The 22922-nt window shown below is 39.1% G+C and overlaps 1 protein-coding gene across 3 annotated transcripts; it reads left to right on the top strand.

Annotated features, from left to right (window-relative positions):
• The first annotated feature begins 457 nt into the window (after nt 1-457).
• fam204a (family with sequence similarity 204 member A) lies at nt 458-14842 on the top strand. Of its 3 annotated transcripts, XM_026189536.1 has the most exons (8): nt 458-806; nt 1098-1191; nt 2056-2086; nt 2337-2442; nt 3959-4048; nt 14327-14436; nt 14617-14699; nt 14811-14840. In XM_026189536.1, the coding sequence occupies exons 1-7, from the start codon at nt 591-593 to the stop codon at nt 14666-14668; spliced, it is 699 nt and encodes a 232-aa protein (XP_026045321.1). In that variant the 5' UTR covers nt 458-590; the 3' UTR covers nt 14669-14699; nt 14811-14840. The 3 variants fall into 3 exon arrangements, with proteins under 3 accessions (XP_026045321.1, XP_026045322.1, XP_026045320.1); XM_026189537.1 differs by having other exon boundaries at nt 2340-2442; nt 14617-14842; XM_026189535.1 differs by having other exon boundaries at nt 14617-14842.
• The last annotated feature ends 8080 nt before the right edge of the window (nt 14843-22922 follow it).

Here is a 22922-nt window from a genome sequence, read left to right as displayed (position 1 = left end):
AGTGCCGGGGGCTATACAAGATTTGCATGCTAATCATTCTAATAATAATGTAATGCCCAAAGCACTTTAAGCAAATTGCGAACTATTGGTCAGAGAATGAAGCTTATCTCACAGAGAACATAACACAAATATAGGTTAACATTTGAATGATTCCTGGTAATTCACGGACCTGTCAGTAGCCCGGCTCACCTCAATTAGAAACGGTCCAGCAGCTGTTTCACTTTTCTGTAAAGCTTGAGCTCCTTCGGAGCTAAAATACCTCCTTACCCGAATACGAGGAAAATATTAAGGAATATGTTAAATAAAACCTGAACTTCTTAAAAGTTCCTACCAATGCAGCCAATAAGAGGTTGCTTTTAGTCCTCGTGCTCCACTGTTTAGCAACAACGCTGATTGGACGTTGTGCTCAGCGCTGTTTGCGATCAGCCAATCGGTGCCATTTAGCAGGCAGCGTCGCAGTGTTTACCCGGAAATGACAGTCGTTCCTAACAACTGTTGTGGAAATCTGTAGTTTACCTATTACGGACCGTTTAAAATACAGTGCAATCATAAATTACCCGTATATGCTGAATATAATATACTGATTCGTTATGTACAGCGGACTCCTGCCCAGTGGTTTAACCGAAGACGACCTCAGTTCAGATGACGAGGAGGACAAGCCGGGCGATTTAGAAGACGAGAAGAGGGAATTTGAAAAGGGCTCTGCTAAAAACACATGCTCGCTGGAGGAGTCACAATCGACTCACACTGCAGCCAGTGACTCTCCGACATGCAGTATGCCTGGCATATCCCAAGAAATGTGGCAAGTATGTTGTATTGATCTTATTTTTCATTCTAGGTACAGGCTAACCTCTTTGGTTTTAGTGATGCCTGTATAAATGAAGCTAACTCTGAAAGTTAGCTTCACGCTAACTATCTCTAAGTTTACATTTACTATTGCTGCAGTACCCCCAGCCCAGCTCAGACTTAAGCTAACGGTTCATCTGAAGTGAGAAAAGCAGGGTTTTGAAGCCCTCTTCGTATGTCACATCTGTACAGCTGCAGCAGAAAAGAATCAAGAGCAGTGATGCTGTATTCACTTTGTATGTGTCTTTAAGAAATTCCAGGATCTGCGGAGGAAGAAAGATGATATAAGGATATTAAAGGTCACAGAAGACAGAAGAAAAAGGAAAAGAAGAAAGCGAAAGAAAGGTAATGTAGTTCTACATCCAACAGATGGGGGAGTTTTTGTAATTCAGTAGTTCCAATATCAATATATTGGCCAATATTAGTACCTTACTCTGCTCTGCTGCAGGTGCTGCAGATACTGCAGAGCATTTTGGAAGAAGTGAAACTTGAGTAGCTCTGCTGGACATACTGTGTGAAGACAGTGTTTATAAAATAAGCACCTTTTATAGCAAAATGTATTTATAATACTGATATATTTGTGATAGGCTAGTGATAGATTGGTTGATAATATTGGCCAACTAGTTCATCAGTCAGGCTCTAATTGTTTGCACATTTTTCCAGTGGACAAAATATTGGTCAATTTGTAAGAAAATAAACCTTTGTATTTGATAGAAACTTACCTTAAAGGTAGTCGAGCAACTTATTGGTACACATGGTATAGCTAACAACTGAAGTAATATCAGGGGTGCCAAACATAAGGCCCGGGGGCCAGACAAAGATTCCAGTCCAGCCTACTGGATGTCTTTGGAAAATCTGAAGGAAGATGTACATTTTAACTATATTGTCATACATTTTGACAGCTCGGTCTACTGATAAAGACTTCTCCCGAAATCATTCGTACTCCCCCAATGTAATGATGTTAAACAATTAAACGACAGTGTAATTGCACTATGTTGAAATTGCACTTCTTTTTCTTATATTGAGATAGCTCAGGTATTGCTTATGCAGTTAAACTACTACATAAAGGGGAATTTCACTGGTTTGGCCCACTTAAGATCAAAGTGGACTGTACGTGGCCATTGATGTAAAGTGAACTTGACAGGCAGACTCATACAGAAGAAACCTACGTATCATTAACTTGTTTGTCTTGTGCGTGTAATTTCACAGGAGCAGAAAGTGGGGAACCTGCAGAAACAAGGTACTGTTACACAACATTACAGACTATGAATAGTCAGGTAAAGTGAAGGATGTTTCCTTTCCTGTTTGTCAAACTATCCTTACGGGCAAATTCCTTACAAAATGCTGTCGCCACAAAGTATGAAAAACACATAGATCTGATTAGAAGGGTAACAAAAGAAATACAGTCAAGTTAATAAAAAGATGGACACGATATATGTCTTATTGCAATGCTGGTCTACATGAGCATTAACAGACATTTTCTCTGTCAGCAGAGAGCGTCAAGAGGAGCGGGAGAAGCACTGGGATGAGCTTAAGCAGTATTTTGGTGTAAATGATCGATTTCATCCCCCTGCATGTTCCAAACCCCCTCCGAAGGTAACAAAGACTGCCTTCCAACTTATCTTCTGAGGTTTAATACTGTGTCTGTCTTAGCTGTTAGAAACACCTTCACATCCTTTGTGTTTCGTTGCCACTGTACCGTCTCATTGTTTTACGTGATATGACATGTGGATTAGGGGGACCTTTATAATAACTCAACCTGACATTGAGAAGTACATTGGGGATTATGCTCAGCTACGTTTAGTGATAAGATTAGGGTGAATCTGCTTTCTAGCGTGGTTAAGATTCAAGTGAGATGTAGGATTTTTTTCTTCACCTGCAAAAAGACTGAAAATCCAAGTGTTGCTTGGCAGAAGATGAGATGGTTACAGCCTCTGTGACTGCAGCTGGAACAAAGACAAAAATGTAAAACTGAACTTTCTTCCATTTGAGTGCATTTCAGCTCTTAAAGATGACCAAACCTTTAATGCAAAACGATTGCAAATTGCTAATGAAGCAAAAATATTTGCAAGCTTGATGAACATTACGATTGACCAATGAATGGGAACTGTTCTAATTTCAATGTGAAATCCCTTTAATGATTATTTTGGAGTATTTTGTGCTTAATTTATCTCAGCAGCATAAGATTGAGGGTTTTTTCTTTTTCTTTTTTTTTGTGAATTTAGCCTCATTTTGAATGGGGTGCCAAGCTGGATGTAACAGAACTTGCCACATTATCATAATGAGGTTCTCTTTCATCACTCAAATGCAGATCCTTGTAATTAATATATTATTTCGAGTCTGGCAAGTCTTTCGAACAATTTGAAGTGAGGTAATTGAGGAAAAACTATATCACAGTTGCCAGATGTGATTATTTATCTGGCAGCAGCTTCTCCAAACCCTAACCTTAAACACAGTTCACAGCATAAACGATGACCGTCTGTCCGTTTGAGTTCTGCTTGTGAGAAACTGCTGGTGATAACTGAGTTCACGAGTCGGATCGGGTACGTTCAGGACATTGAACTGTAATGAGCGCACTAAATCAGAGCTGACCAATCGGAGTCAAAAAAATTAATAAAATTCTGCGTTTTAAAACTTGATGTTTACTTTACTGTAATTTTACAGTGAGTCAACAATACATCAGAGGGGACACATTAATAATTGCAGTTTCTTTCCAGTGTATCTTTTTTTTCCACCATGATGAAATTTGGGGGGGCTGAAGAAATCTGGTACTCGGCTCGCTGAGATAGTCTCATCACAGCAGAACTGCCTTGCCATCAGTGACCGGGGGCTTCTCGGCACCCCCCTCTGCTTAGGCCTGTAATGGAAATGTGTAATTAAAGAGTCACATTTATGTTTGGTAATCTCCTGTAGCATTTCTAAGATTTCCCCACTAATATCCAATCAAAAAGGTTTTCATTTGTGAAGCGAAATCTACATATTTGTAGTAATGGCAATCATATTAAAAATAAGGCCCTGGGGACTTTTGAAGTTACTCTTTGATTTTTTTTTTCTCTACCCCTATTTCAAAAAAAAAAAAAAAAACGATTTTTTTTTTTCCCCTCTTCTGCAGTCCGGCCTAGAAAAGAGCATAGAGAGGGCCATAGCTGAAGGGGACATTGCAAAGGCGGAGGAGATGAGCGACAGACTCGCCACTCGAGAGGTACGTTGTGCTGATAAGAGATCTTTGGGGTGCTCCCGCTGTGACAAATCAGGCTAATGGATCCGTGGCCATTTCTGCTGCAAAGACATAGAGGAACAAAAACACACGCAGACATCCACCATTCAGTCCTGCAGCTCTTTTCCATTGAGTTAATGGAAAGCCCTCCCCTTAGTTTTGAAGTGCGGCAGTGTCTAAAGGACTTTTGGCTCTGCTTTTTAATGAAGGGTACATTGCTTTCAAGCCAACTGTTAAATCATTCTCCAGGTAAGAGTTTCATACCTTTGAAGTGTACATGTCCCTAAATGCAGTGCCTGAAGTTTTGTAACTAACCGCCTTGGCAGGCATCAAGGATCAAGTGGTTTGAAACTAATTTAGCATAAAATGTAGCCCACACACACATAATTGTGGTTAAAAAGACATACAGCTGCAGCGTTACTTCTCCGCCGGAGCATCAAAGTTAAACTTCTTTGTTTTATGATGCATTTTGCTTACAGCGTCGCATGAGCATTTTCATTTTGTAATAGTGGCAACAAAAAGATGGAACAGGCTCAGGTTTTCCTGGCATCTGAGGATTTCAATTTGGAGTTATAAGGTGGGAGGGGCCGTCCATTTAACGCTGCTCAACAGAAAAATTAAAGTTATTTAAACGTGGTGTTCAAAAATGTAACTTTTACTCTCATGTTCACGTAGTGGACGGCAGCTAGAGCCATTACTGGCTTCGCTGTGGAGAAGAAACATAGGAGGTGCAAATGATGTGATTTCTTTCGTTAAAAAAAATCTGGATATGATTCGATTTAAAGCAAGTAATCGAAAAACAAATTGCAACCAGAACCTCTTGAATGGATAAGGAGGTTTCTAAATGAAAATATCAACTGTGCTAATTGTGTGAGCATTACATTTGTGACCTAGTATCTCCATTGTGTAATAGACATTGGTGTGCAAGCATTAGAGCCCCTTCATATTTCCATTCTAACTGCGAGCAGAGTGATCGAATATGAGGGAGTTAAATGAAAGCTCTTGTGAGTGGCACCTGTGCTGTACTTTCAGAAAGCCTCTTAGAGCGCTGGTGGATTGGTTTTAGCCTGAGCTGAGGTTCTCGCCTCCCTGGCACCTGCCTTGTGTCTTGCCAGAGCCGTGATGGGACCTGACAGCAGTTTGGCAGCCGCAATTCATTGTTAGGCAGTGATAACTTCATTTCAAGAGAGTATAGATTTGACTATTTTTAAATCCCTAAATGCTAGCTGATGCAAAGTTGTACAGGTTTTCTTTCGAATACAAAGACAAGCAGTCCTGCTCATAGTTAAAAAAGAAAAAAAAATGGGAGAGAAATGGAAGCTAAAAGCCAGAAAGTTTAAGGGATTCTGAATCAGTTATAAAGGATTATAGTGTATATTAATGCAGCCTGTATTTCAGATAGCATTTAGGACCAGAGTGTTTGTTTACCGCCTTCCTGTTCACGTTGACGGGAGCACTGTGACAAACATTTAGAGGATCAATAATCTCCGCTGTGGCCAGAATCAATTTCAAGGTTATAATTGAGTGGCTCATTTGGCACGGAATTGCTTAGATGTTTAATTTGTTTACGGTCATAACATCCTGACATGATTGTGGCAGGCTTTTCACTCGAAGAATAGGAACAGGTTTTCTTCGCGAAAAATGCAAAAGCATTCCGACAGCTGTGAAGAACTAAAGAGGCCTGTTTGTCCCTCTAGGCATTGTTTTGTAAAGAAAATGCTGGTACATGTTGGATGACAATGTTTCAGAGTATTTTCATCCTCAATCTAATGCATTCCCACTTATCTCCTCAAAGCAAAGGGAAATAGAAGAAAGATAGAGAGCTTGCTGTCAGAATCCCCTCTTTTGTAAGACGGAAATGTTTGTTTCTGCTGTTTTGAGCTCCCACAAGTCAATTAATGATTTCCATTTGCTCTACTTCCTTTCTTACGTTTTTTTAATCTAAACATTAAAACAATTTGGTAAAACCCTGTTTTGAAGGCTCCTTATAAATTCTGAGATATGTTTTCTTTCATCTGTCAAACTTCTAAGACACGCGGCTTGGATATTGCAGGTTGTGGGTTTTTATTCTCATTACGGTTTTTAAATATGTTTCAAAGCTGAAAGCCTTTGTTTTTAGATTAATTCGTGAAGACATGCTCAGATTTTTAAATAAACATATTACCCCTCTAAAGAAATTTTTATTATTGTCTACAGTGCATTTCCAAAGCTTCCTAATGTAGTTTAATAAATTATACAGACAGTTTCTTTTCTCATAAAGATGCCTGTTGATCCTCCTCAGCGCATTTAGATTTCTTTTCACATGCTTTAGAAGACAGAAAACAATGTAAAAATCTCCTTGCCTCTAAAGTAGTCTTAATAGTTCAGTAGATTAAAAGGTGCAAGTCCTCCAATTAAGACTTGGTCTCCATCCTTTGATTACTGCACATTATTTTACTCTGCAGCAAGCTGCGTACGGGCTAATTAATTCTGTAATTAGCATAACAAGAAGTGACAGACACATACACTATAAACGGCTCAAAGCATGTCATGAGGCCTGATAGCATCCAGCAGCTCATATTTAGCAGATTGATTTTTCTGTTCCTGGTAAATGAGCTAGTATGAAAAGATTATAACTGATAAGTAGTAAAGAAAATCTTATGTTATCTTATGTTTATCTGTAGTCACTGTATCAAACAGGATCAAATGCAGTAAAACCAAAGCAATCAAAGTGTTATACTTACTTTTTCACACGACTATAAGGTACTGAAATCTACTCAATTTCTACATCTAACTCTACTTTTTGACTGGGTGCCACTTTAGCTCACATGGTCAGACTGCAGCGGCCCAGATTTGAGTCTGACCTGTTGACAAAACCCCCCAAAAGCTTAAATCATCCATTAAATCATCAGCGTCACACAAAACATTCAAAATTACTTCTGGAATTTGTGTGATTGTGATTTACATGTAACAGGAAGAGCAGTGGACCAACGATTGATCCCTGTGGGACACCATAATAAGGTGCTTTCAATATCTAAATAAATATGATTTAAGCTATCAGGTTATCACACTCAAAAATTTTATATCCATCCATCTTTTCTATCCACCCTACTTGTTAACGATTCAATTCAGGGCCGCAGGGGTGGGAGCCTGGAACCTATGCTGCGTGTCATTCGTTGGGAGACAGGCACACCTCTCGACATGTAGCCAGCTTACTATTACAAATTATTCTAAGTCCTTTGAAGGGTTATTAGAACCATGCAATTTTCGGAACAATGACTACTTATTCTATAATGACTGTACTCTAAATCGGACACTAATATAAACTACTGTCTTTGCTGCACTAATCCACATTCTCATTGTAGTACTTCAATCAACAGGAAAAATGAAATATCTATTTTATTAAACAGAGCCGCTGATCTGTTTTTGAATGTATCCGTACATTTGCTTCATATACAGTAAGTGGGTATATTTCTTTACAAAAGACCATCATGTTGTGTTAGCCTTGTATTGCCCCATGGCTGTCATCACAGTTATTAGAGTGGCATTAACATTTCAAAACAGAAACTCTCTGTAGTCTGCCACAAACATGGATGTCGGGTGTATTTCATGACTTGCAGGAGCTTAAGGATATGAAAAATGAAAAACTATGTTGCATTGCTGCTGGCCTCACCATCAGGATGGAAGCAGCCCCATGTACATGGCCACAAGTACAAAGAAGGTGTCTTAAAAGACAGTTTTTCTTTTCAGCCTATGCCCTGCAACAGAAAAACCACCACCAACAACAAACTATGCACGGCCCAGTATGTTTTAGACCAGAGGCTGACCGGCATTGAACTTTTAAGGCCTATACTGGTATTTGGTGATTTAATTGGATATCGGAACTGCTACATGTAGTCCGGATTGACCTTTTGTTGTGGAGCTTTCTTGTTATGCCACTTTGAGTAATAATAACGTGCTACATCCAAACTGTTTAAAAATGAATCCCTCCTAATAGATTGTATTGTAATTAGCCATATGAATATGTATTAACTGGAGCCATTTATAGTTTCTGTAGCTTTTGAACATGCGGATGGTTATAACATCCCTCATTATGTTCTAGCTTGCATTTCAATAGTGCAGCTGCTGAAAGGAAAAGCCCCACTGTCCTTGAAATCTACCCTTTGGAAAGCCTCGCTTAAACGCTGTGAAACAAAGGTGGCGCGGCATTTTGTCAGAGGAGACATGGTGGCTTAGTTGAAACAAAGAGCTGAACTAAGAGTGTTTCATGATATTTATGTTATTTAACACCTTTTTTCTTCTCGCCACCTTCCCCCCGCCATGCCCTGTGTTTGTAATCAAAAAATTAATGAGCGGCGCTTTTGTGGAAAGTAGGCTTTATCAGATTTTGACTTTCCCCGCCCCACATCAGAGAAGGAGTCTGACTCCATCTCCCCTGCGAGCCCCCCCAGGCCACCTCGCAGAGAGTTCAGGGAAACTCTCCTCTTTGTTCATTTTTCCTTCAGCATAAGCAATTTATCACTGAATGAACTTTTATTGTATCTCTGGATGACTCACATTAAATTTTCGCCCATTAATTTTGAAATGGATTTTGAAATGGGTACTAAGCTTTTATCAAATGCCTGGGAATCTCATTTGGATTATTGTATTTCATTAATTACTTGATAGACAAAGCATACTTTTCAATGTAGATTTGTGTGCTGTTTAATTAATTAGCATGTTTTCTCTTTTAATTAAAGCCATTTTTTTAAATTAAAGCCCACAGCAAAACACATATATAATTTGTTTGTAATTAGGCCTTAATTGGTGGTAGTGGAAGCTTAGCACCCTTGGTTTCTTTTTTCATGATTGCCATTTTATTGCCAGTCACTCATTAATTAAACAGTTTTTTTTCTAATTAGCTTATAAAACTGTTGATGGCATATTATTCTAAGTGTGAGTTCAAAGCTTGCTAATAAGCCTACCCTACTCAGAGGAGGCGAGATAATGAAATGGCACAAAGCAGACGAACTTTCAGAGATTTTTTTTTTTTGTCTATTCCCTAAAGATGACATCTTGTATGTATCTAGGATCAGATTACTAGAAAAGGAAATGGAGACATTGCTGTTCTCCTGTGCCTTCCCTGAAGTGCCATTGTTTTTAGCTTTCCGTGTAATTCTGTTTGTCAAAGAGGAGGCAAGATGACAAAAAGCTCTAATGAGGCTGCCCCAAAGAAAACTGACACTGTAGTGGGAATATAACAGCATGAAGGTGCGTGCTATGATATTCTGACTGTATTATAATGAAAACAGTGACACATTGTAATTGTTTATCCTTCATTATTAGACATTGACAATCAGTGATTTACCTTTTCTACGATCACTGTTAAGCTCCTAAGAAAAGCTATGGCAGTTTGTCCATTACATAATTACTTTGTTTGCTATTGGAAAACAGTAACAACATATTCTGCTTACATTAAAAAAATTAGATATTTTACTCTATTATTTTAATTTCCTTCAACTTTATAGTCTGGCTTCACCACAGAGTTTTTCTGAACTAAGTAAATGAAAACCCCAAATAACAAAAAATGGCCAAAAGATCTTTTATTGGTGATAACTAATTCCACATTGCACTACTTCTTTTTATAAAATCTAATGTATTGATAGATTAAACTGCTCAGCAGTATGTACAATTAGCAGCCCTTTGGCTTTATGTTGGACGAAATCAATTTGAAGACAAGTGATGGACAAAACAGTCTTTTACATCAACAAAATAATCATTTGTTTCAGGAGTCAAACCAGCAGGTATGAACAAATGTATCCTTTTTAACAAAGTGCAGCTGTAGAGCAAAGACTCGATGCATCTTTAATAATAAAAAGCTATATTTCCTTATGTAACATTTGATTTCTTATATTGGAAAAAAAAAATCTTAGTTTGTGTAAGTCATTTGTATCACTTTGAGTCGTTTTCAGAAATAATAACAGTATCTTTTCCTTTGTGTTCTGTAACAATAAACTGACTATCATTGGGTGTTGACCTGGCCCTCCAAAGGCCTAGTACAAGTTAGACTTACTGTGAATCATGTAAATAATCTGTAGACGACTTGATAATAAAAACAGCAGCAAGAGAGCACCTCTGATTCTAGGGTCGGATTTTTTATTTTACCTCAACCTATTGTTTCACCTTGGAGATTGAAATAACGGACTAACTAAATAAAATCTCGTAAAATCTTTTCTTTTGAATACGATATGGGTGGTGCTGATTGACCCCTCGATCTTTTGACCTTCCCTGTCCTGCTGCAACGCTGAGGCTAAGAAGCCAGAGACACGTATTTCTTCCCCCTTCCACCTCAGTCCTAAGAAATTATGCTGAAATAACACACAAGCTGCCTAATCTGATATTCATTCCTTTCTTATATAGCCCTGCTTTCCAAAGTTGACTAAGGCCACATTATTTAGGCATTAAGGTAGTGTGATAAGGGAATTAGGCTGGTCATTAATCGTTTACACGTCAAATGCAGCAGAGCAGCTCGGGGAGGTGATTTAGTGAGGCAAAGCCATATAGCCCTTGTTAATCCACCTCTCACACGTTTTAATTGGAAGAGGCTTCCTGGATAGGAAATTTATGAATGGATTTAAGGCCATTTCTTCCTTAAAGCCATCATTTATTTCATATTGTTAATAGGAGCTTTAACACTTTATCCACATGGAGACGTATTTTTCTCATCTCCCATTCAGCTATTGTCTTTTTGCACTGGCTGGTTAATTGCCACAGTGTTTTTATGATCCCTGTGCTACAAAAGGAGGGACGCAGCGTAAAACAGACACACAAATGAAAACAAAGTGTGAAAGCGTTATTATGAGCAACTTTGTGCGTGATTTCCACACACGCAATGTAAATTTTGACGTATTTATTTTTTGTATCAAGGCCCCATGTTTGGGTCTCTGCTTGAATCTCCATGACGACCCAAACATGGATGAACAGAAAACAGCACTATTGACTTAACCCTCCTAGTGGCCTTAAGCTGCTGCTGCTGCTGCTGCAGTGCCAGCATTGTGCAGGCTGAATTTTTTGCCTTCAAATCTTCCAAAGGTCAGAGAATTAATCCTCTGAATAAACTTTGTTTTTAGCAGGGCTGCACACAGGCCACACAGGAGAGAGAGGGAGAGAGAAACGAGGCACGGGAAACATGCATGTGATGGACATTTAATTGTACATTAATATGTGGTGGAGTGGGAAGAATTGCCTTTTAGGAGCCACATAAACAAAGAATGCAGGAGGTTTTCCTGTCTCCTGCCTTTATTCCCGCTTTGTACTTCCATTCTTATTTTTCCCCAGCCTGTGATGTGAAAGGATTTGGCACTAAGATGCACGCAAGGGGGGGGGGGAGGAAAAAATCCTGAAAAGTGGATCAAAAAAGTAAATGAAAAATAATGTCATATTACTGAAAATATGAGAGGCTAATTTGTGCCGACTTTTTGCTAATTTTGTTCTCGCCACAGAAAGAGGAGCCGTCACCTGCTCGGCGCCACAGCGCTGACAGTGCCAGTGATCCATGAAATAAGCTGCCGCTGGCTTTGTTCAGATAAGAATGAACAAATCTGCACAATGTACTGCTCTCGGAATCTCATTTTCATACTTGCATGCAGGCTAAAAGAAATAAGCTGTTTGCAGGCTTGATTAATCAGACATTTGAGGGGTTTTTTTTTGTCTCTTTGATCTGTTCTGTCTCCTAGGTAACTTGGTTGACATTAATGTTGAGCCCCAGCAAAGACAATCAGGGAGTGTAGACTAAACAGATATAAAAAAAGAAACAGGGAAAATATTAAAGACCTTTAATGCTTTAAATGTAGTAAAAGCTGTGTTGTGAATTTAAAAGAGGGGGAAATGAGGGCCATGGAAGTGGGTTTTAATTTTGCTTTTGGAATGTTCAGGAAGGCGTGTTTTCAAGACCTTTTGCATTTCAAATGCAACCCCACAGGAGAGCAGGTTAATGTGGGTAATCCTCGTGTAGGCAAAAAGAAAAAGCTCTGTCAGTAAATCTCCAAATTAAACCATTTAGCATCATGCAGTTTCGTTTGATTTGCTCCCAGAATGAGCCAGTGTGGCTTTCTTTTTTTTTTTTCCTTTACAAACACAGAGAGCAAGAGCTGTTCTCAGATTTGTCAACAATTTAATAAATGTGTGGTTTATAATCTCAGCATGCATCAGAGCCACTCAGAAGCATTTAGCACCTACGCTGCTCTGCCAAGAAGCAGGGAACACCCTGAAGTGGTTTTATCTGCTCGCAAATCTACTGCAAATGTTTGAGCAACCGTCCCCCCTCCTTGTTATAACTCTCTTAAAGAGGAGAGGGGAGGAGAAAAGAGGAGAAAACATGATTTGAGGAATTTAAAACCTATAAAAATGGCAAAGAACTGGAGAACTGTCATAGTATGTACGCTTCAGGTTATGCAGACGCTCTCACAAATCTTCCAGTGACTGTATAGATGAATGCCTTGAGGGCCCAGCCGGAGCCCAGTACTTGCAGCCAGCCGGAGCTCTTATCTTAAATCCAAGCAAAGTACCATTAATCTTTTTGAAAGACCTTTATGGCTTTTAATGTATCCCAAATTAGAACATTTTACACCCTTGGTTCCTGAAATATGGTGATAAAAAGCCTTTAGAGTTTAATTTTTCCTGCCTGCTCGCTCTGACCTGCTTAATCCCAGCATGCATTAGGAGATATTTTAGTTTCAGTCTTTCTAATAAAGTTTATCCCACTTAATTATAATTGAAACATTTTTTTCCAGCAGGTCTTTTTTTTCTCCAAGTGGCGCAGTGGTGGCACATTTCTTCATTACCTTAAGACTTTCTTTCCCCCTTGATTGTACTCTGAATATTACAAAGAATTACCCAAAGGTTTGGTGAAATTGTTCCAAGTTGTTTATCAAAGTTTGCCTTTGCTTGAATAATAAACCTATCTCAGGAGTGAAAGAGGGGGCAGGATTTTTCCCTTTGTTTCCTGTGCTTCTGTGTGACTGGGGTTATTGGGATTATTCTGCTTCACAATACACACATATGTCTTCCCTGGGATTTGAATGTTTGCCTCTTACAGTCACGGTCATTCTCTTCACTTCTGATTTCAGGGACTGCCTGCATTGCTCCAAAAAAAAGTCTCTTTTACAATTGGAGATGAGTGGAAAACGCCTTTGCAACATTTTTGAAGTGGAGGGGGGGAGGCAGCACAGCTGACATTGTCTGTCATTGTTTGTTTAGTATTTCATTTGCACATTAAAAAAAGGATCTAAAAGAAACAGCATTGAGAGGATGGAGGGGGAAAGACTGTAAACTCTAAGCTGAAAAACACAGCTCTTAAAATACATCAAATATATAGTGATGAGAATTTTATTGAAACAGTGCTCATGTTCAAAAAAATAAAACTACACTTTTTGTTAATATTTGTAGAGACCTGTGCATAATATTCAGCTTTTAGTTCTCTACAACATCTAAAAATTCTTTGCAGTCCTCGAAGAAAAAATGTCACATTTAATCCATCATCTAAAATGTGAGAGCCGAGTGACTTTATTCGCTACTCTTTGACAAAATACAAAGAAAACAAGCAGATATTGATATTTTTTCCACTTTTCTTTGTAATCTAAGCAGGTGTTGTCCCTACTTCCAAGTTTAGCATCCATTTAGAAAGTGTGTAAGAAGCTTTAGCTGCTCAGATACATCAAGGAGGGTTCAAATCCTCAGTAAAAACAGGAACATCGAGTCCTGCTACAGACCTGACTACGCAGGCTTTGGGATAATATATAAAAACAGAACACGTTGAAGCAGATTTTCTCCATTATGATGGGGCAACCCATCTGCCATGTACCTTTTAAAAAGAGCTGCTCACATATTGACTTCATTTTTTTCTTTTTTTTCTTTTAAATGCTTCATGACTTGTAAGATATTGTACATCTCATTCATAGAAATAAGCAGGTGTTTGCTGCAGAATTATTGTTGCATACATGTAAAATAGCATTTATTCCTACTGAATGAAATATATAATGTAGGCTTTCGTGGTCACATTCTGTCAAATATGTTGCACTCAGTCCTGACGTCACATATCGCCAGACTTGCTAGACTGCAGGATTGTACGGCATTCACGTGTCGTTTGGTTTAATGACAGTTTTGCTGTGGTGTGGAGGAGGCATCGCAGGCAGCAGAGACTTCGACAAGAAGCCACCCTCACACATCAGTCAGAAGGGGCTTTTTTCTTGCCACAGACTGATTTTCATTCTCTAATGAGCCTCTCCTCTGTCTGCCTCCAAATAGATGGCCGTGAAAATCGCTCAAGCTGCTGATTGCCGTGACTTTGTGCAAGGCAAACAGGAAGAGGAAGCTTTGAGGGCAGCGCAGAAAAGGAAGAAGCAAATAGCCTGGGGGTATGACGTCTGTCTCTGGTCTCATGTTTATGCTTGCCATCATTTCTGCCATGCGCGACCACTCTGGGTTCAAGTACAGTTAAGATAGAGCCGCCGAAGCCTGAATTAGCTAGTGTGATTGAAGTTGATGGCTAAAATGTATTCATAAGAGCTTCAAAGTTTTTTTTTTCTGTTTTGCAGCTTTGAGGCGAAGAGGCGGTGGGAAACCAAAAGCAACATGGGCTACATGTGAAAAACACGGAGGAAGAAGAACAAGACTTTATGTGTGTGTGTGTGTGTGTGTGTGTGTGTGTGTATATATACATATATATATGTGTGTGTGTGTGTGGCAGACTGATCATGTTTCTTCTTATAATTTTTTGTATATTTTGAAGATTTTACAGCAGCAGCATGGGAGAGGAGAAAAGTCAGCAGTTGGCTGAGATGAAAAAAAAACCCAATCCAAAGAGTAAAAAGGAGGAAAAAATGATGGAGCATTCAAATTAATTCCTAAGGCACCCACTGGTGTCTGCATTGTGTTATTTTTCATTACATTTCAGTGATTTGAGCGTTCTGCCCCCCCCTTCAAATTAAATCTGGTGTACATTACTGGATGATGCGTTTATTTATTGCTGTAAAGTGGGTTAATCATGAAGGCGCTCTTTTCTTCTTCTGAGGAAGAGAAAGGAAAGATTAGAGCTCTAATGCAATGTACAGGATAATGTGCGATAGGATTTGGGAGTAGAAAATGAAATTTGGCTGCTGTAAACTGTTGTGAGCAGTCGTAAACTGGAAGTTCGAAGCAGAGGCTTTGCTGCTGGCCCTCGCCCATGCTGGGAGACTCGCTATTGTTTCGGAGCCTGAACAAGAGGCGCACGCTGTTTCTCGAAGCATACACTCACTGCTCATTGTGTGATGAGCTCTCTTCAGCATCTGTAAACTCGTCTAAAAACCGTTCCTCTCCCTCTTACTTTGATCTTTTTTCTTCTTCTGCTTTTTTTTTTTTTTTTTTTGATCTGCAGCGCTTGCCTCCGCAGCTACTCAACACTTCTGAAATGCTCATTCAGATTCCAGGAAGTGTTAATTGCAACCAGCAAGCACAATAAAAAGCTGAAGAAAGATAATTACTTTTAGTCATAAAGCTTGATTTTTTTTTATTTTTTTTTAACCAAACCACTTTAAAAGAAAAAAAAAGACTGCTTTGCTTCAAGGTAATGAGAATTAAAAATTAATCCACCTAAGTTGTTTGCATTTCACATATTTGAGCACTTTGTCCCCTGGTGAGGCGCGTTCTCATAGGCTCACTGCATCGGTATGGAGTAAATTTAACAAAACATCAGCAATAAAAGTTTTTAGGTCATTATGACGCAAAACACCTGAGCTAAAGAAAACCAAATATGAGCTCGAGAGAACTTGGTGAACTTTAAAAAAACAGGCAACTGTTTTGTATCCTCTCATGTCACGTGACTGTGTCACAGAAGCTGTCAGTTGGCGGGAATTGGTGCTAATTAAACTATTAATTATCTCTGTAATGAGACACAAGTTAAAACTGTGTTAAGCACATCAAAGTACAACATGGGATTTCTTCACTTTGATGAATGCTATGAAAAATATATCTTGACTGAAGAGTGAGGAAACATCAGAGATGCTTCATTAACGGCAGCAGAATTAGGAAGGAAGCAAAAAAAATGTATGGCCTTTGAAAGTTTTTGGATAAGTGCTTAAGCGCGAGACATTTATTACAGGGAATTACTGGATGCAGGTCTGATTATTGCGTATTTCACAAACATTGCAGAACTTTCCAGAGATAAGAGCGCTCCAAGAAAACCGGCCTACTTTTTTGCTGCTACAGGATTATAGAACAAAAAACCATCACAGTACGTGGACTTGTATTCATGTAGCCTTATTTTAAAACTAGTTGATGTCAGTGAACATGACCGGTGCTGATCCAAGAGCAGCGCAGCGACGTATCAATAGCATCTCACTTATTAATCTCTTTGAACGCAGCATAATGCCCTGAGCAGAGATGAGTCTGCTTTTAAGCTGGAAAATCCACTTTCCCATCATGTTGAGGAGGTGTTTTCAGTAGTCTCTTACTGGAGGCCAATCTTAGCCCCTGACCTGGGCTGATTTGTCGCGAAACGCAGAGACAAATTCCTTGGGCACATGTCGAACCACTTCTAGGAAAACTGTTGTGTAAAGCCGGCTTTGAAAGAAAAGAAAAAAACCCCTCAACAACAACAATCCCATTAAATGGTTGGAAAGCTGCTGTTGTATGAAAGGGAACATATGTTGCTGGTAACAAGACATTGGCGCTATCGCTTGCTGCTATCGCCGGCTGGAAGAGGATTAACTCGGAGGAGAGATCTCCGAGATGCTGCTGATAAAGGCTAGCCACGCTGAAAAACACTTCACACCTAGAGCGCGGTGTAGCTCAGAGGAAGGCGGCTTTGTTTGTGTGTTGTTAATTGTTTTCACATCAAATTTTAGCTGCAGCGGTTTTTGGGGGGATTTGTTTCACACATTTTTTATTTTTTTTAAAGTTCAGCTCCATTTGGAAACCATTAGTTTCCAAACGGAGTGGAGCTGAGAGCCAAAACACCACTTTGGCATTTCATAAAAGGAAAAAAACCAAACAAACCAAGAGTTTTACATCTTTATTATCAAAGTGTGATGTGTTTTGTTTTTTAGTTTATTAGTGCCTCATGTCCTATTTTGTTTTGTGCCTTGAGCCAAAGCAGAAGAGCTGTAACGTGTCAGGTTTTATATTTGATATCACGTCAGTTATGATTGTATTCTTGCACACAAGCCCCCCCTTTCCCCAACACCTTATTCCCAAAGTAACACAGTGGGAGTGACAGACAGCGTGGATGTTGACATATTCCTTGGCTGATTTAATGACCTGCTTAATTCTGGCACGTCGGCAGCCCTCTCAGATGTTTTGCAGTTTTAATTAGTGTAATCGTCGCTCTCGAAAAAGGCCACAGGGTTGTTTAATGGGTCATGTTTGTCAAGATGCACAGAATTATAACACAAAAGACATGCCATTTATTCAGCGCTACACTCTTAGAGTGATTATGGGTGTCACAATTGATAATTAGAGGAAGAATTGATTCATCCGAAAGCCAAAATGAACCTCTGTGGTGTGAGGAAATTAGTTTGACAGTGTTTGGATGAGCGGTGTTTACACTGCAGTGAGGCGGTGTGGGAACACTTCACCACTCTCCTGTTAACCGAGGCAGCGTGCACACACTTAACCGCTGTTTGTGGACGGGAGAGTAAGGAGGCTGGATGTGACATCTGGAGTAGCGACTGGAAAATTTTCAGCTGTGACCAAACTTTTCATGAAATTATCAATGCGCTGTTTCATTCTGCAGGCTCGTGTCACATGATAAGCAGAGGTTATGGTTCCGATTTTCAGGCAGCAAAGAACAAAGTTCTCTGCACAGTTCTCTCAAAGTGTGTGAATTAGGTCAGGCTAACAGTTATGATTTATAAAAACTGTTTAAATGCACTTACTCTGCACTAATTAAAAACTATTCTATATTATGTGGGTTACATATACACCCTCTTAATTGTTTCTTAGTTCAAAACTGCTTCGAAAGCATCTATTTTATCATTTAGCCTGACTTGTAGAACAAAAGAATGAAAGTGAACTTTCAATTAATTTTCTCCCTTTGCTATCGTGAAATAAAAACATTCCCACGCACAAATATGCTGAGCATGCACTCATTACGTATTCATCTTCATTCTGCAAACCACATATTGCATTTTATCTGAATGAATTATTAACCAAGTTAATGAATATTTCATTTTTCTTTATGGAACCATTTAACAGTCCCAACAGAGGTAATGACATCTTAAGCAGAACAAGTACCTGGAAAAATGGGGAGGAAATTATGTTTTTGACCAGTTAGGTTATGTCATGCAACATATACAGATATATTGACCTGTTAAAAGCTTTTATTGTAGTCTGATTTTAACAGTGAGCATGTGGTGATTCAACACTCCCCCTTAAGTCATTGTGTATAAATTTGCCTTTAATGTATAACTTGCACTGACCTAACAAAGGATACAGCATGATCTAAAGCAGCCAGAGGGGATTTACACTGAGAAAATGAAGTTAATGGTGTAATTAACGTTACCTTGATTTGTCTCGGGAAAGGCCTCACTAGCTCCAGTTTGTGTGGTAATTTATTACTGAGTTCCTATATGAAGAACACGCACCTACAGTACAGCAGGTAATTACAAACATAGGCTTGATTAGAGGACTACTACTCTAAACTACTCTGAACTTGTTAGTGATCAATTAACACTGGTAACACTGTAGTAACACAAGACAGCAGCAATCCCTTCATACTGAGTTAACCCTTATACACAGAAGTCATGCGAACGTTTTACACCAAAAGAATGGAAATAACGCTTTTTTGTTTTTGTTTATATATATATATATATATATATATATATATATATATATATATATACACATACATATGGTCCCGCCTATGTGTGGTTGAATTGGATTCTACATATATGTGGCCCATGAATTACAGTGAGTAATAGTTTAACAGGTACACCTGTTAAACTATCCATTAATGAAATCAGCCAATCACTGTGCAGCAACTCAATCCATTTAGGCCTGTACACGTGGTCAAGACGGCCTGCTGATTTTCAAACTGAGCGTCAGAATGAGAGTTAAAAATTAGTATTTCAGAAGCTGTTGATCTACTATGAACCGTCTTTAGGGTGTACTGATAATGGCCTGAGAAAGAGACAACATCCAGCGAGTGGAAGCTCTCTAGACAGAAATGCCTCGTTGGTGTCAGAGGACAATGGACAGACTGTTTTGAGCTGAAAGGAAGTAACAGTAACTTGAATAACCATTCCTTTTCTCTACAGTTCGTAGGCTACAGTAGTAAAGGCCACTCCTGTCAGCTAAAAACAAGAAACTGAAGCTACAATTCAGATGGGTCATCAATCCTGTACAATAGCAAATTGGAAAAATGTTCCCTGATCTGATGAGTCTCAAATTCGACATAAACAAAATGAAAGTGTGGATCCATCATTCCTTGTATCAAAGGTTCAGGCTGCTGGTGATGTGGGGGATGTTTTCTTGGCATACTTTGGGCCCCTAAGTACCAACTGAGCATCACTTAAGCACCACAGCCTATCTGACCATGTGCATCCCTTTATGACCACAGAGTACCCATCTTCTGATGGATGCCAGCAGAATAACGTGCTGAATTAGCTAATGTCACAAAACTCAAATGATCTCAATCTGGTTTTTTTGAACATGACAATGAGTTCATTGTGCTCACTGTCACTGTACTCAGTCACAGCATGTTTGGGATGTGGTGGAGGTTCAAATCATCTGGCAGCAACTGCAGGATGCTATCATGTCAATTTGGACCAAAATCTCTAAGTTAGGTTACCAGCACCTAGCTGAATCTATGCCACAAAGAAATTAGGCAGTTGTGAGGAGTCCAGCATGGTACTAGCATGGTGTAACTAATGACGTTAGTAGGTAGCATTTATGCATAGCATATACAGTAGTAAAATTACCGCATAGTATAGCATATAACATGACATATAGCAATCTAGCATAGTCAACAATAAACCAGAACAGCATAATATAGATTAGTTTAGTAGTGACATATTTTAGAAGAGCTCTTTACTGTTAAACATGTAAAACAGCAGTTTGGTGGTAGAACTAAAAAAAAAGCGGTATAATTACTTCCTTGTATTAGATATCCATTATAGTAATCTAAAAACTGATGCTAATAACAGCTGAGTTATGGCTCACAAAATACTGCAAGTATAGCCTAAAATGTACACTGTGCATTTTAGTGAAAATAATCATTTCCCCCCCCATTATGGCAAATTCCACCTTAACTTTTCGTCACCTCTAGCTTTAAGACTAACCCGAGCTGTCATGTTGACTCCAGATCCTCATTTATGCACTGTTGTCTCATCGGTGCAGTGTTTTATGAGCACCAGTGTTGTCATGTTGGAGGCTTGTCTAACAGTCCGGGCAGGCCCGATGAGCAGGGAACCAATTTGCGTCCAAACCCCAAGGAACTCCAAACTCTCCCAAGTAATTCCCTTTATTCCGACTCGTTAAAACCTTGTCTCGACACAAACAATAGCAACGCTTTGTAAAAGTGACTTTAAAACCTCTGCCAAGCATAATTTATCATTTGAATGACAATAGACCACTTAGCACTGCTTAAATTATTTCTGTGCTCTATCTGCTACTTGACTGTCTTTGTGTTGTAACAGCGGACGATCATTAACGCCACAGGGTGATGTGGTGCTCGCTTATCACAGGCTCGGTCCTCAGAGTTTACTTTAGATAGAAACTGCTGGGCCATGACAGCAACAGCTTGTTTTTTATTCCAAGACTTGTCTAAGTCATGACTTATTAGATTTAAGTGTAACAGAGTGAACAATTCAGAAAGTAAAATTATACTTTGAAAGAGGTTATGTCATGTGAGAGGCTTCATATGATTAATTTATCTTAAACATTTTCAAATGGACGGGAAAAGAACAGTCTTAATCATGACAGCAGGAATGAGGTGCAGAGAGCAGGGGAGGATAAAAAAACACTACTGACTGAGGAACTCAGAAATAAAGGCAATCTCGCTTCAAGTGATTTTATTAATCTCAAACTGACATTAATGTGGAAAGATAACGCGTGTTGAACTAATAGAGGAACGTGTTTACATCTGGGGTTCAGTTTATGTCGCTGAACTGTTCCACAACAGATGTTGTGGAATCTTCTTAATTTTCTCCATAAATTTCACCCAAACTTTGCTGAAGGTGAAATTTGCACACTAATAACAAATCCCACAAACAGCAAAGCTAACAATGAATTAACGCTGCTAGCGAGGGCTTCATTCCTCTGTGCCACAGAGCTCCACTGTGCTCCATTAAAAATACATCAGTGAGCCACACTGTTCCTTCATTACAATAAACATACTCTATAGTATATTTTGGGTACTCTGCATACACCTTCCTGCTGCTGAAAAATACTCACTAAAGCACCAAATCCAGATTAGTCCACCACTGAAAATAGTCCCCAACAAATTCACTATTTACCCCGTTTCGTGTAACGTTTGCAGTAAACTGAATTGTTGAATTACATCTTTAAAGATTTACATCTTCAGAGGGGGAAAGATCAGTTGGATCTGAGAGTCATAGAGAAGTATATGTAAAGTATTGTTGGCTTATTTACTTTCTTGCTGAGGGTGAGATAAGAAGCTCAAAAATACTCCTTTGCCTGTCCATTCTGAGACTAAAGCCAAGATTGTTTTAAGCTAGCATGAAGACTGAAAATGTTGAAACATCAGGACTGCCTCTGTATATGTATATGACCCCAGTCACACATGGTTGCTAGGGGAAAAAGTGTATCAAACTCAAACAGTAAACAGTTACTGGATGAGTTGCAAAAACAGTGCCATCCTAAAAACCTCCTTGTGATTGCTTAGGTTGAAAACAGACTGCTGCAGTTGCATGAAAGGTGCCGACTTGTCTGCAAACATTCTGCAGTTTATTCTCCATGTTGTAGTGAAACTTGGAAATTTGACACACACCAGAAGCAGAGAACATTCACCTTCAAAATAAAAGCTGTACTTTACTGCTGCAACCAACACAGTTCAAAAGGTGCAACTTTTACTTTGAAGGCAAACCAAATCTGTTTACAGTTTGTATTGCTCTCGTCACATTTTCACTACCACTTGGCACGTGGTAAGTGTTTGCAGACACATCCCACAATCAGTGACTTTTCCCTAGCAACCAGCAGATGCCAGGGTGTCACTTGACAGGTCTTTGGGCTGGTTTGACTGGGTGTTTAAAAATCGATTTCACAGCAACTGCCAGCAAGTGGTTGCAAGATGGTTACTAACTGGTCTCTGAGATTGTGTGCCTGGAGCCTAATGGGGGTATTTATGTTGCCCTGCTGCCAGCTTTCATTTAGTATGACAGCAATATCATTCTCTAAAAACAAAAGCACATGTTGAATTTTGCTTCAGGGTCAGTAGATATAACCTGTGTTAGCTTTTATGTCCTATTGACATGATTAAGGACAAAAGTCTAACAGCAGTTCACATGTGCTTTAACAATACGTATTTTGCATATATTGTTAATGAATTTCAATTTCTGATTTGAAATGCTCATCATTAAGTGACCTAACAGTTAAGTATCATGTTCAACAGCAGACAGGTACCAAATTCCTCCACCGTGTAGCTTCGTGGCCCATCGTTCCCGTCTTGTTCTCCATACAGTGATAACTGCCATAATGAGATTTGCCATTAAGAAAGAAAAGAATGAAAAGGACCCCAGCCATCTGTATAGCTCACTATAGTAAAAGACTGAATGCTATCAAGCCAGAATTCAATCACTGAATTATAGCCTCTTTGTGTGCGTAGGGCTAGTGAGTACCTCACACTATATTCATTTCAAAAAGGCCTCAATTTAATTAGTTCTCATATGGTGAAAAATTCATGAAT

Source organism: Astatotilapia calliptera, chromosome 13 (genome assembly GCF_900246225.1).
Source record: "Astatotilapia calliptera chromosome 13, fAstCal1.2, whole genome shotgun sequence".
NCBI classification, from domain to species: Eukaryota; Metazoa; Chordata; class Actinopteri; order Cichliformes; family Cichlidae; genus Astatotilapia; species Astatotilapia calliptera.
This window is presented reverse-complemented; position numbering and strand designations above follow the sequence as displayed.

What these genes read in the sequence shown, in the direction of transcription:
- fam204a (XM_026189535.1), top strand. Translation starts at nt 591, where the DNA reads ATGTACAGCGGACTCCTGCCCAGTGGTTTAACCGAAGACGACCTCAGT. An exon ending in TATCCCAAGAAATGTGGCAA is followed by an intron (nt 807 to 1,097) that starts GTATGTTGTATT and finishes TGTGTCTTTAAG; the next exon opens with AAATTCCAGGATCTGCGGAG. An exon ending in AAGAAGAAAGCGAAAGAAAG is followed by an intron (nt 1,192 to 2,055) that starts GTAATGTAGTTC and finishes GTAATTTCACAG; the next exon opens with GAGCAGAAAGTGGGGAACCT.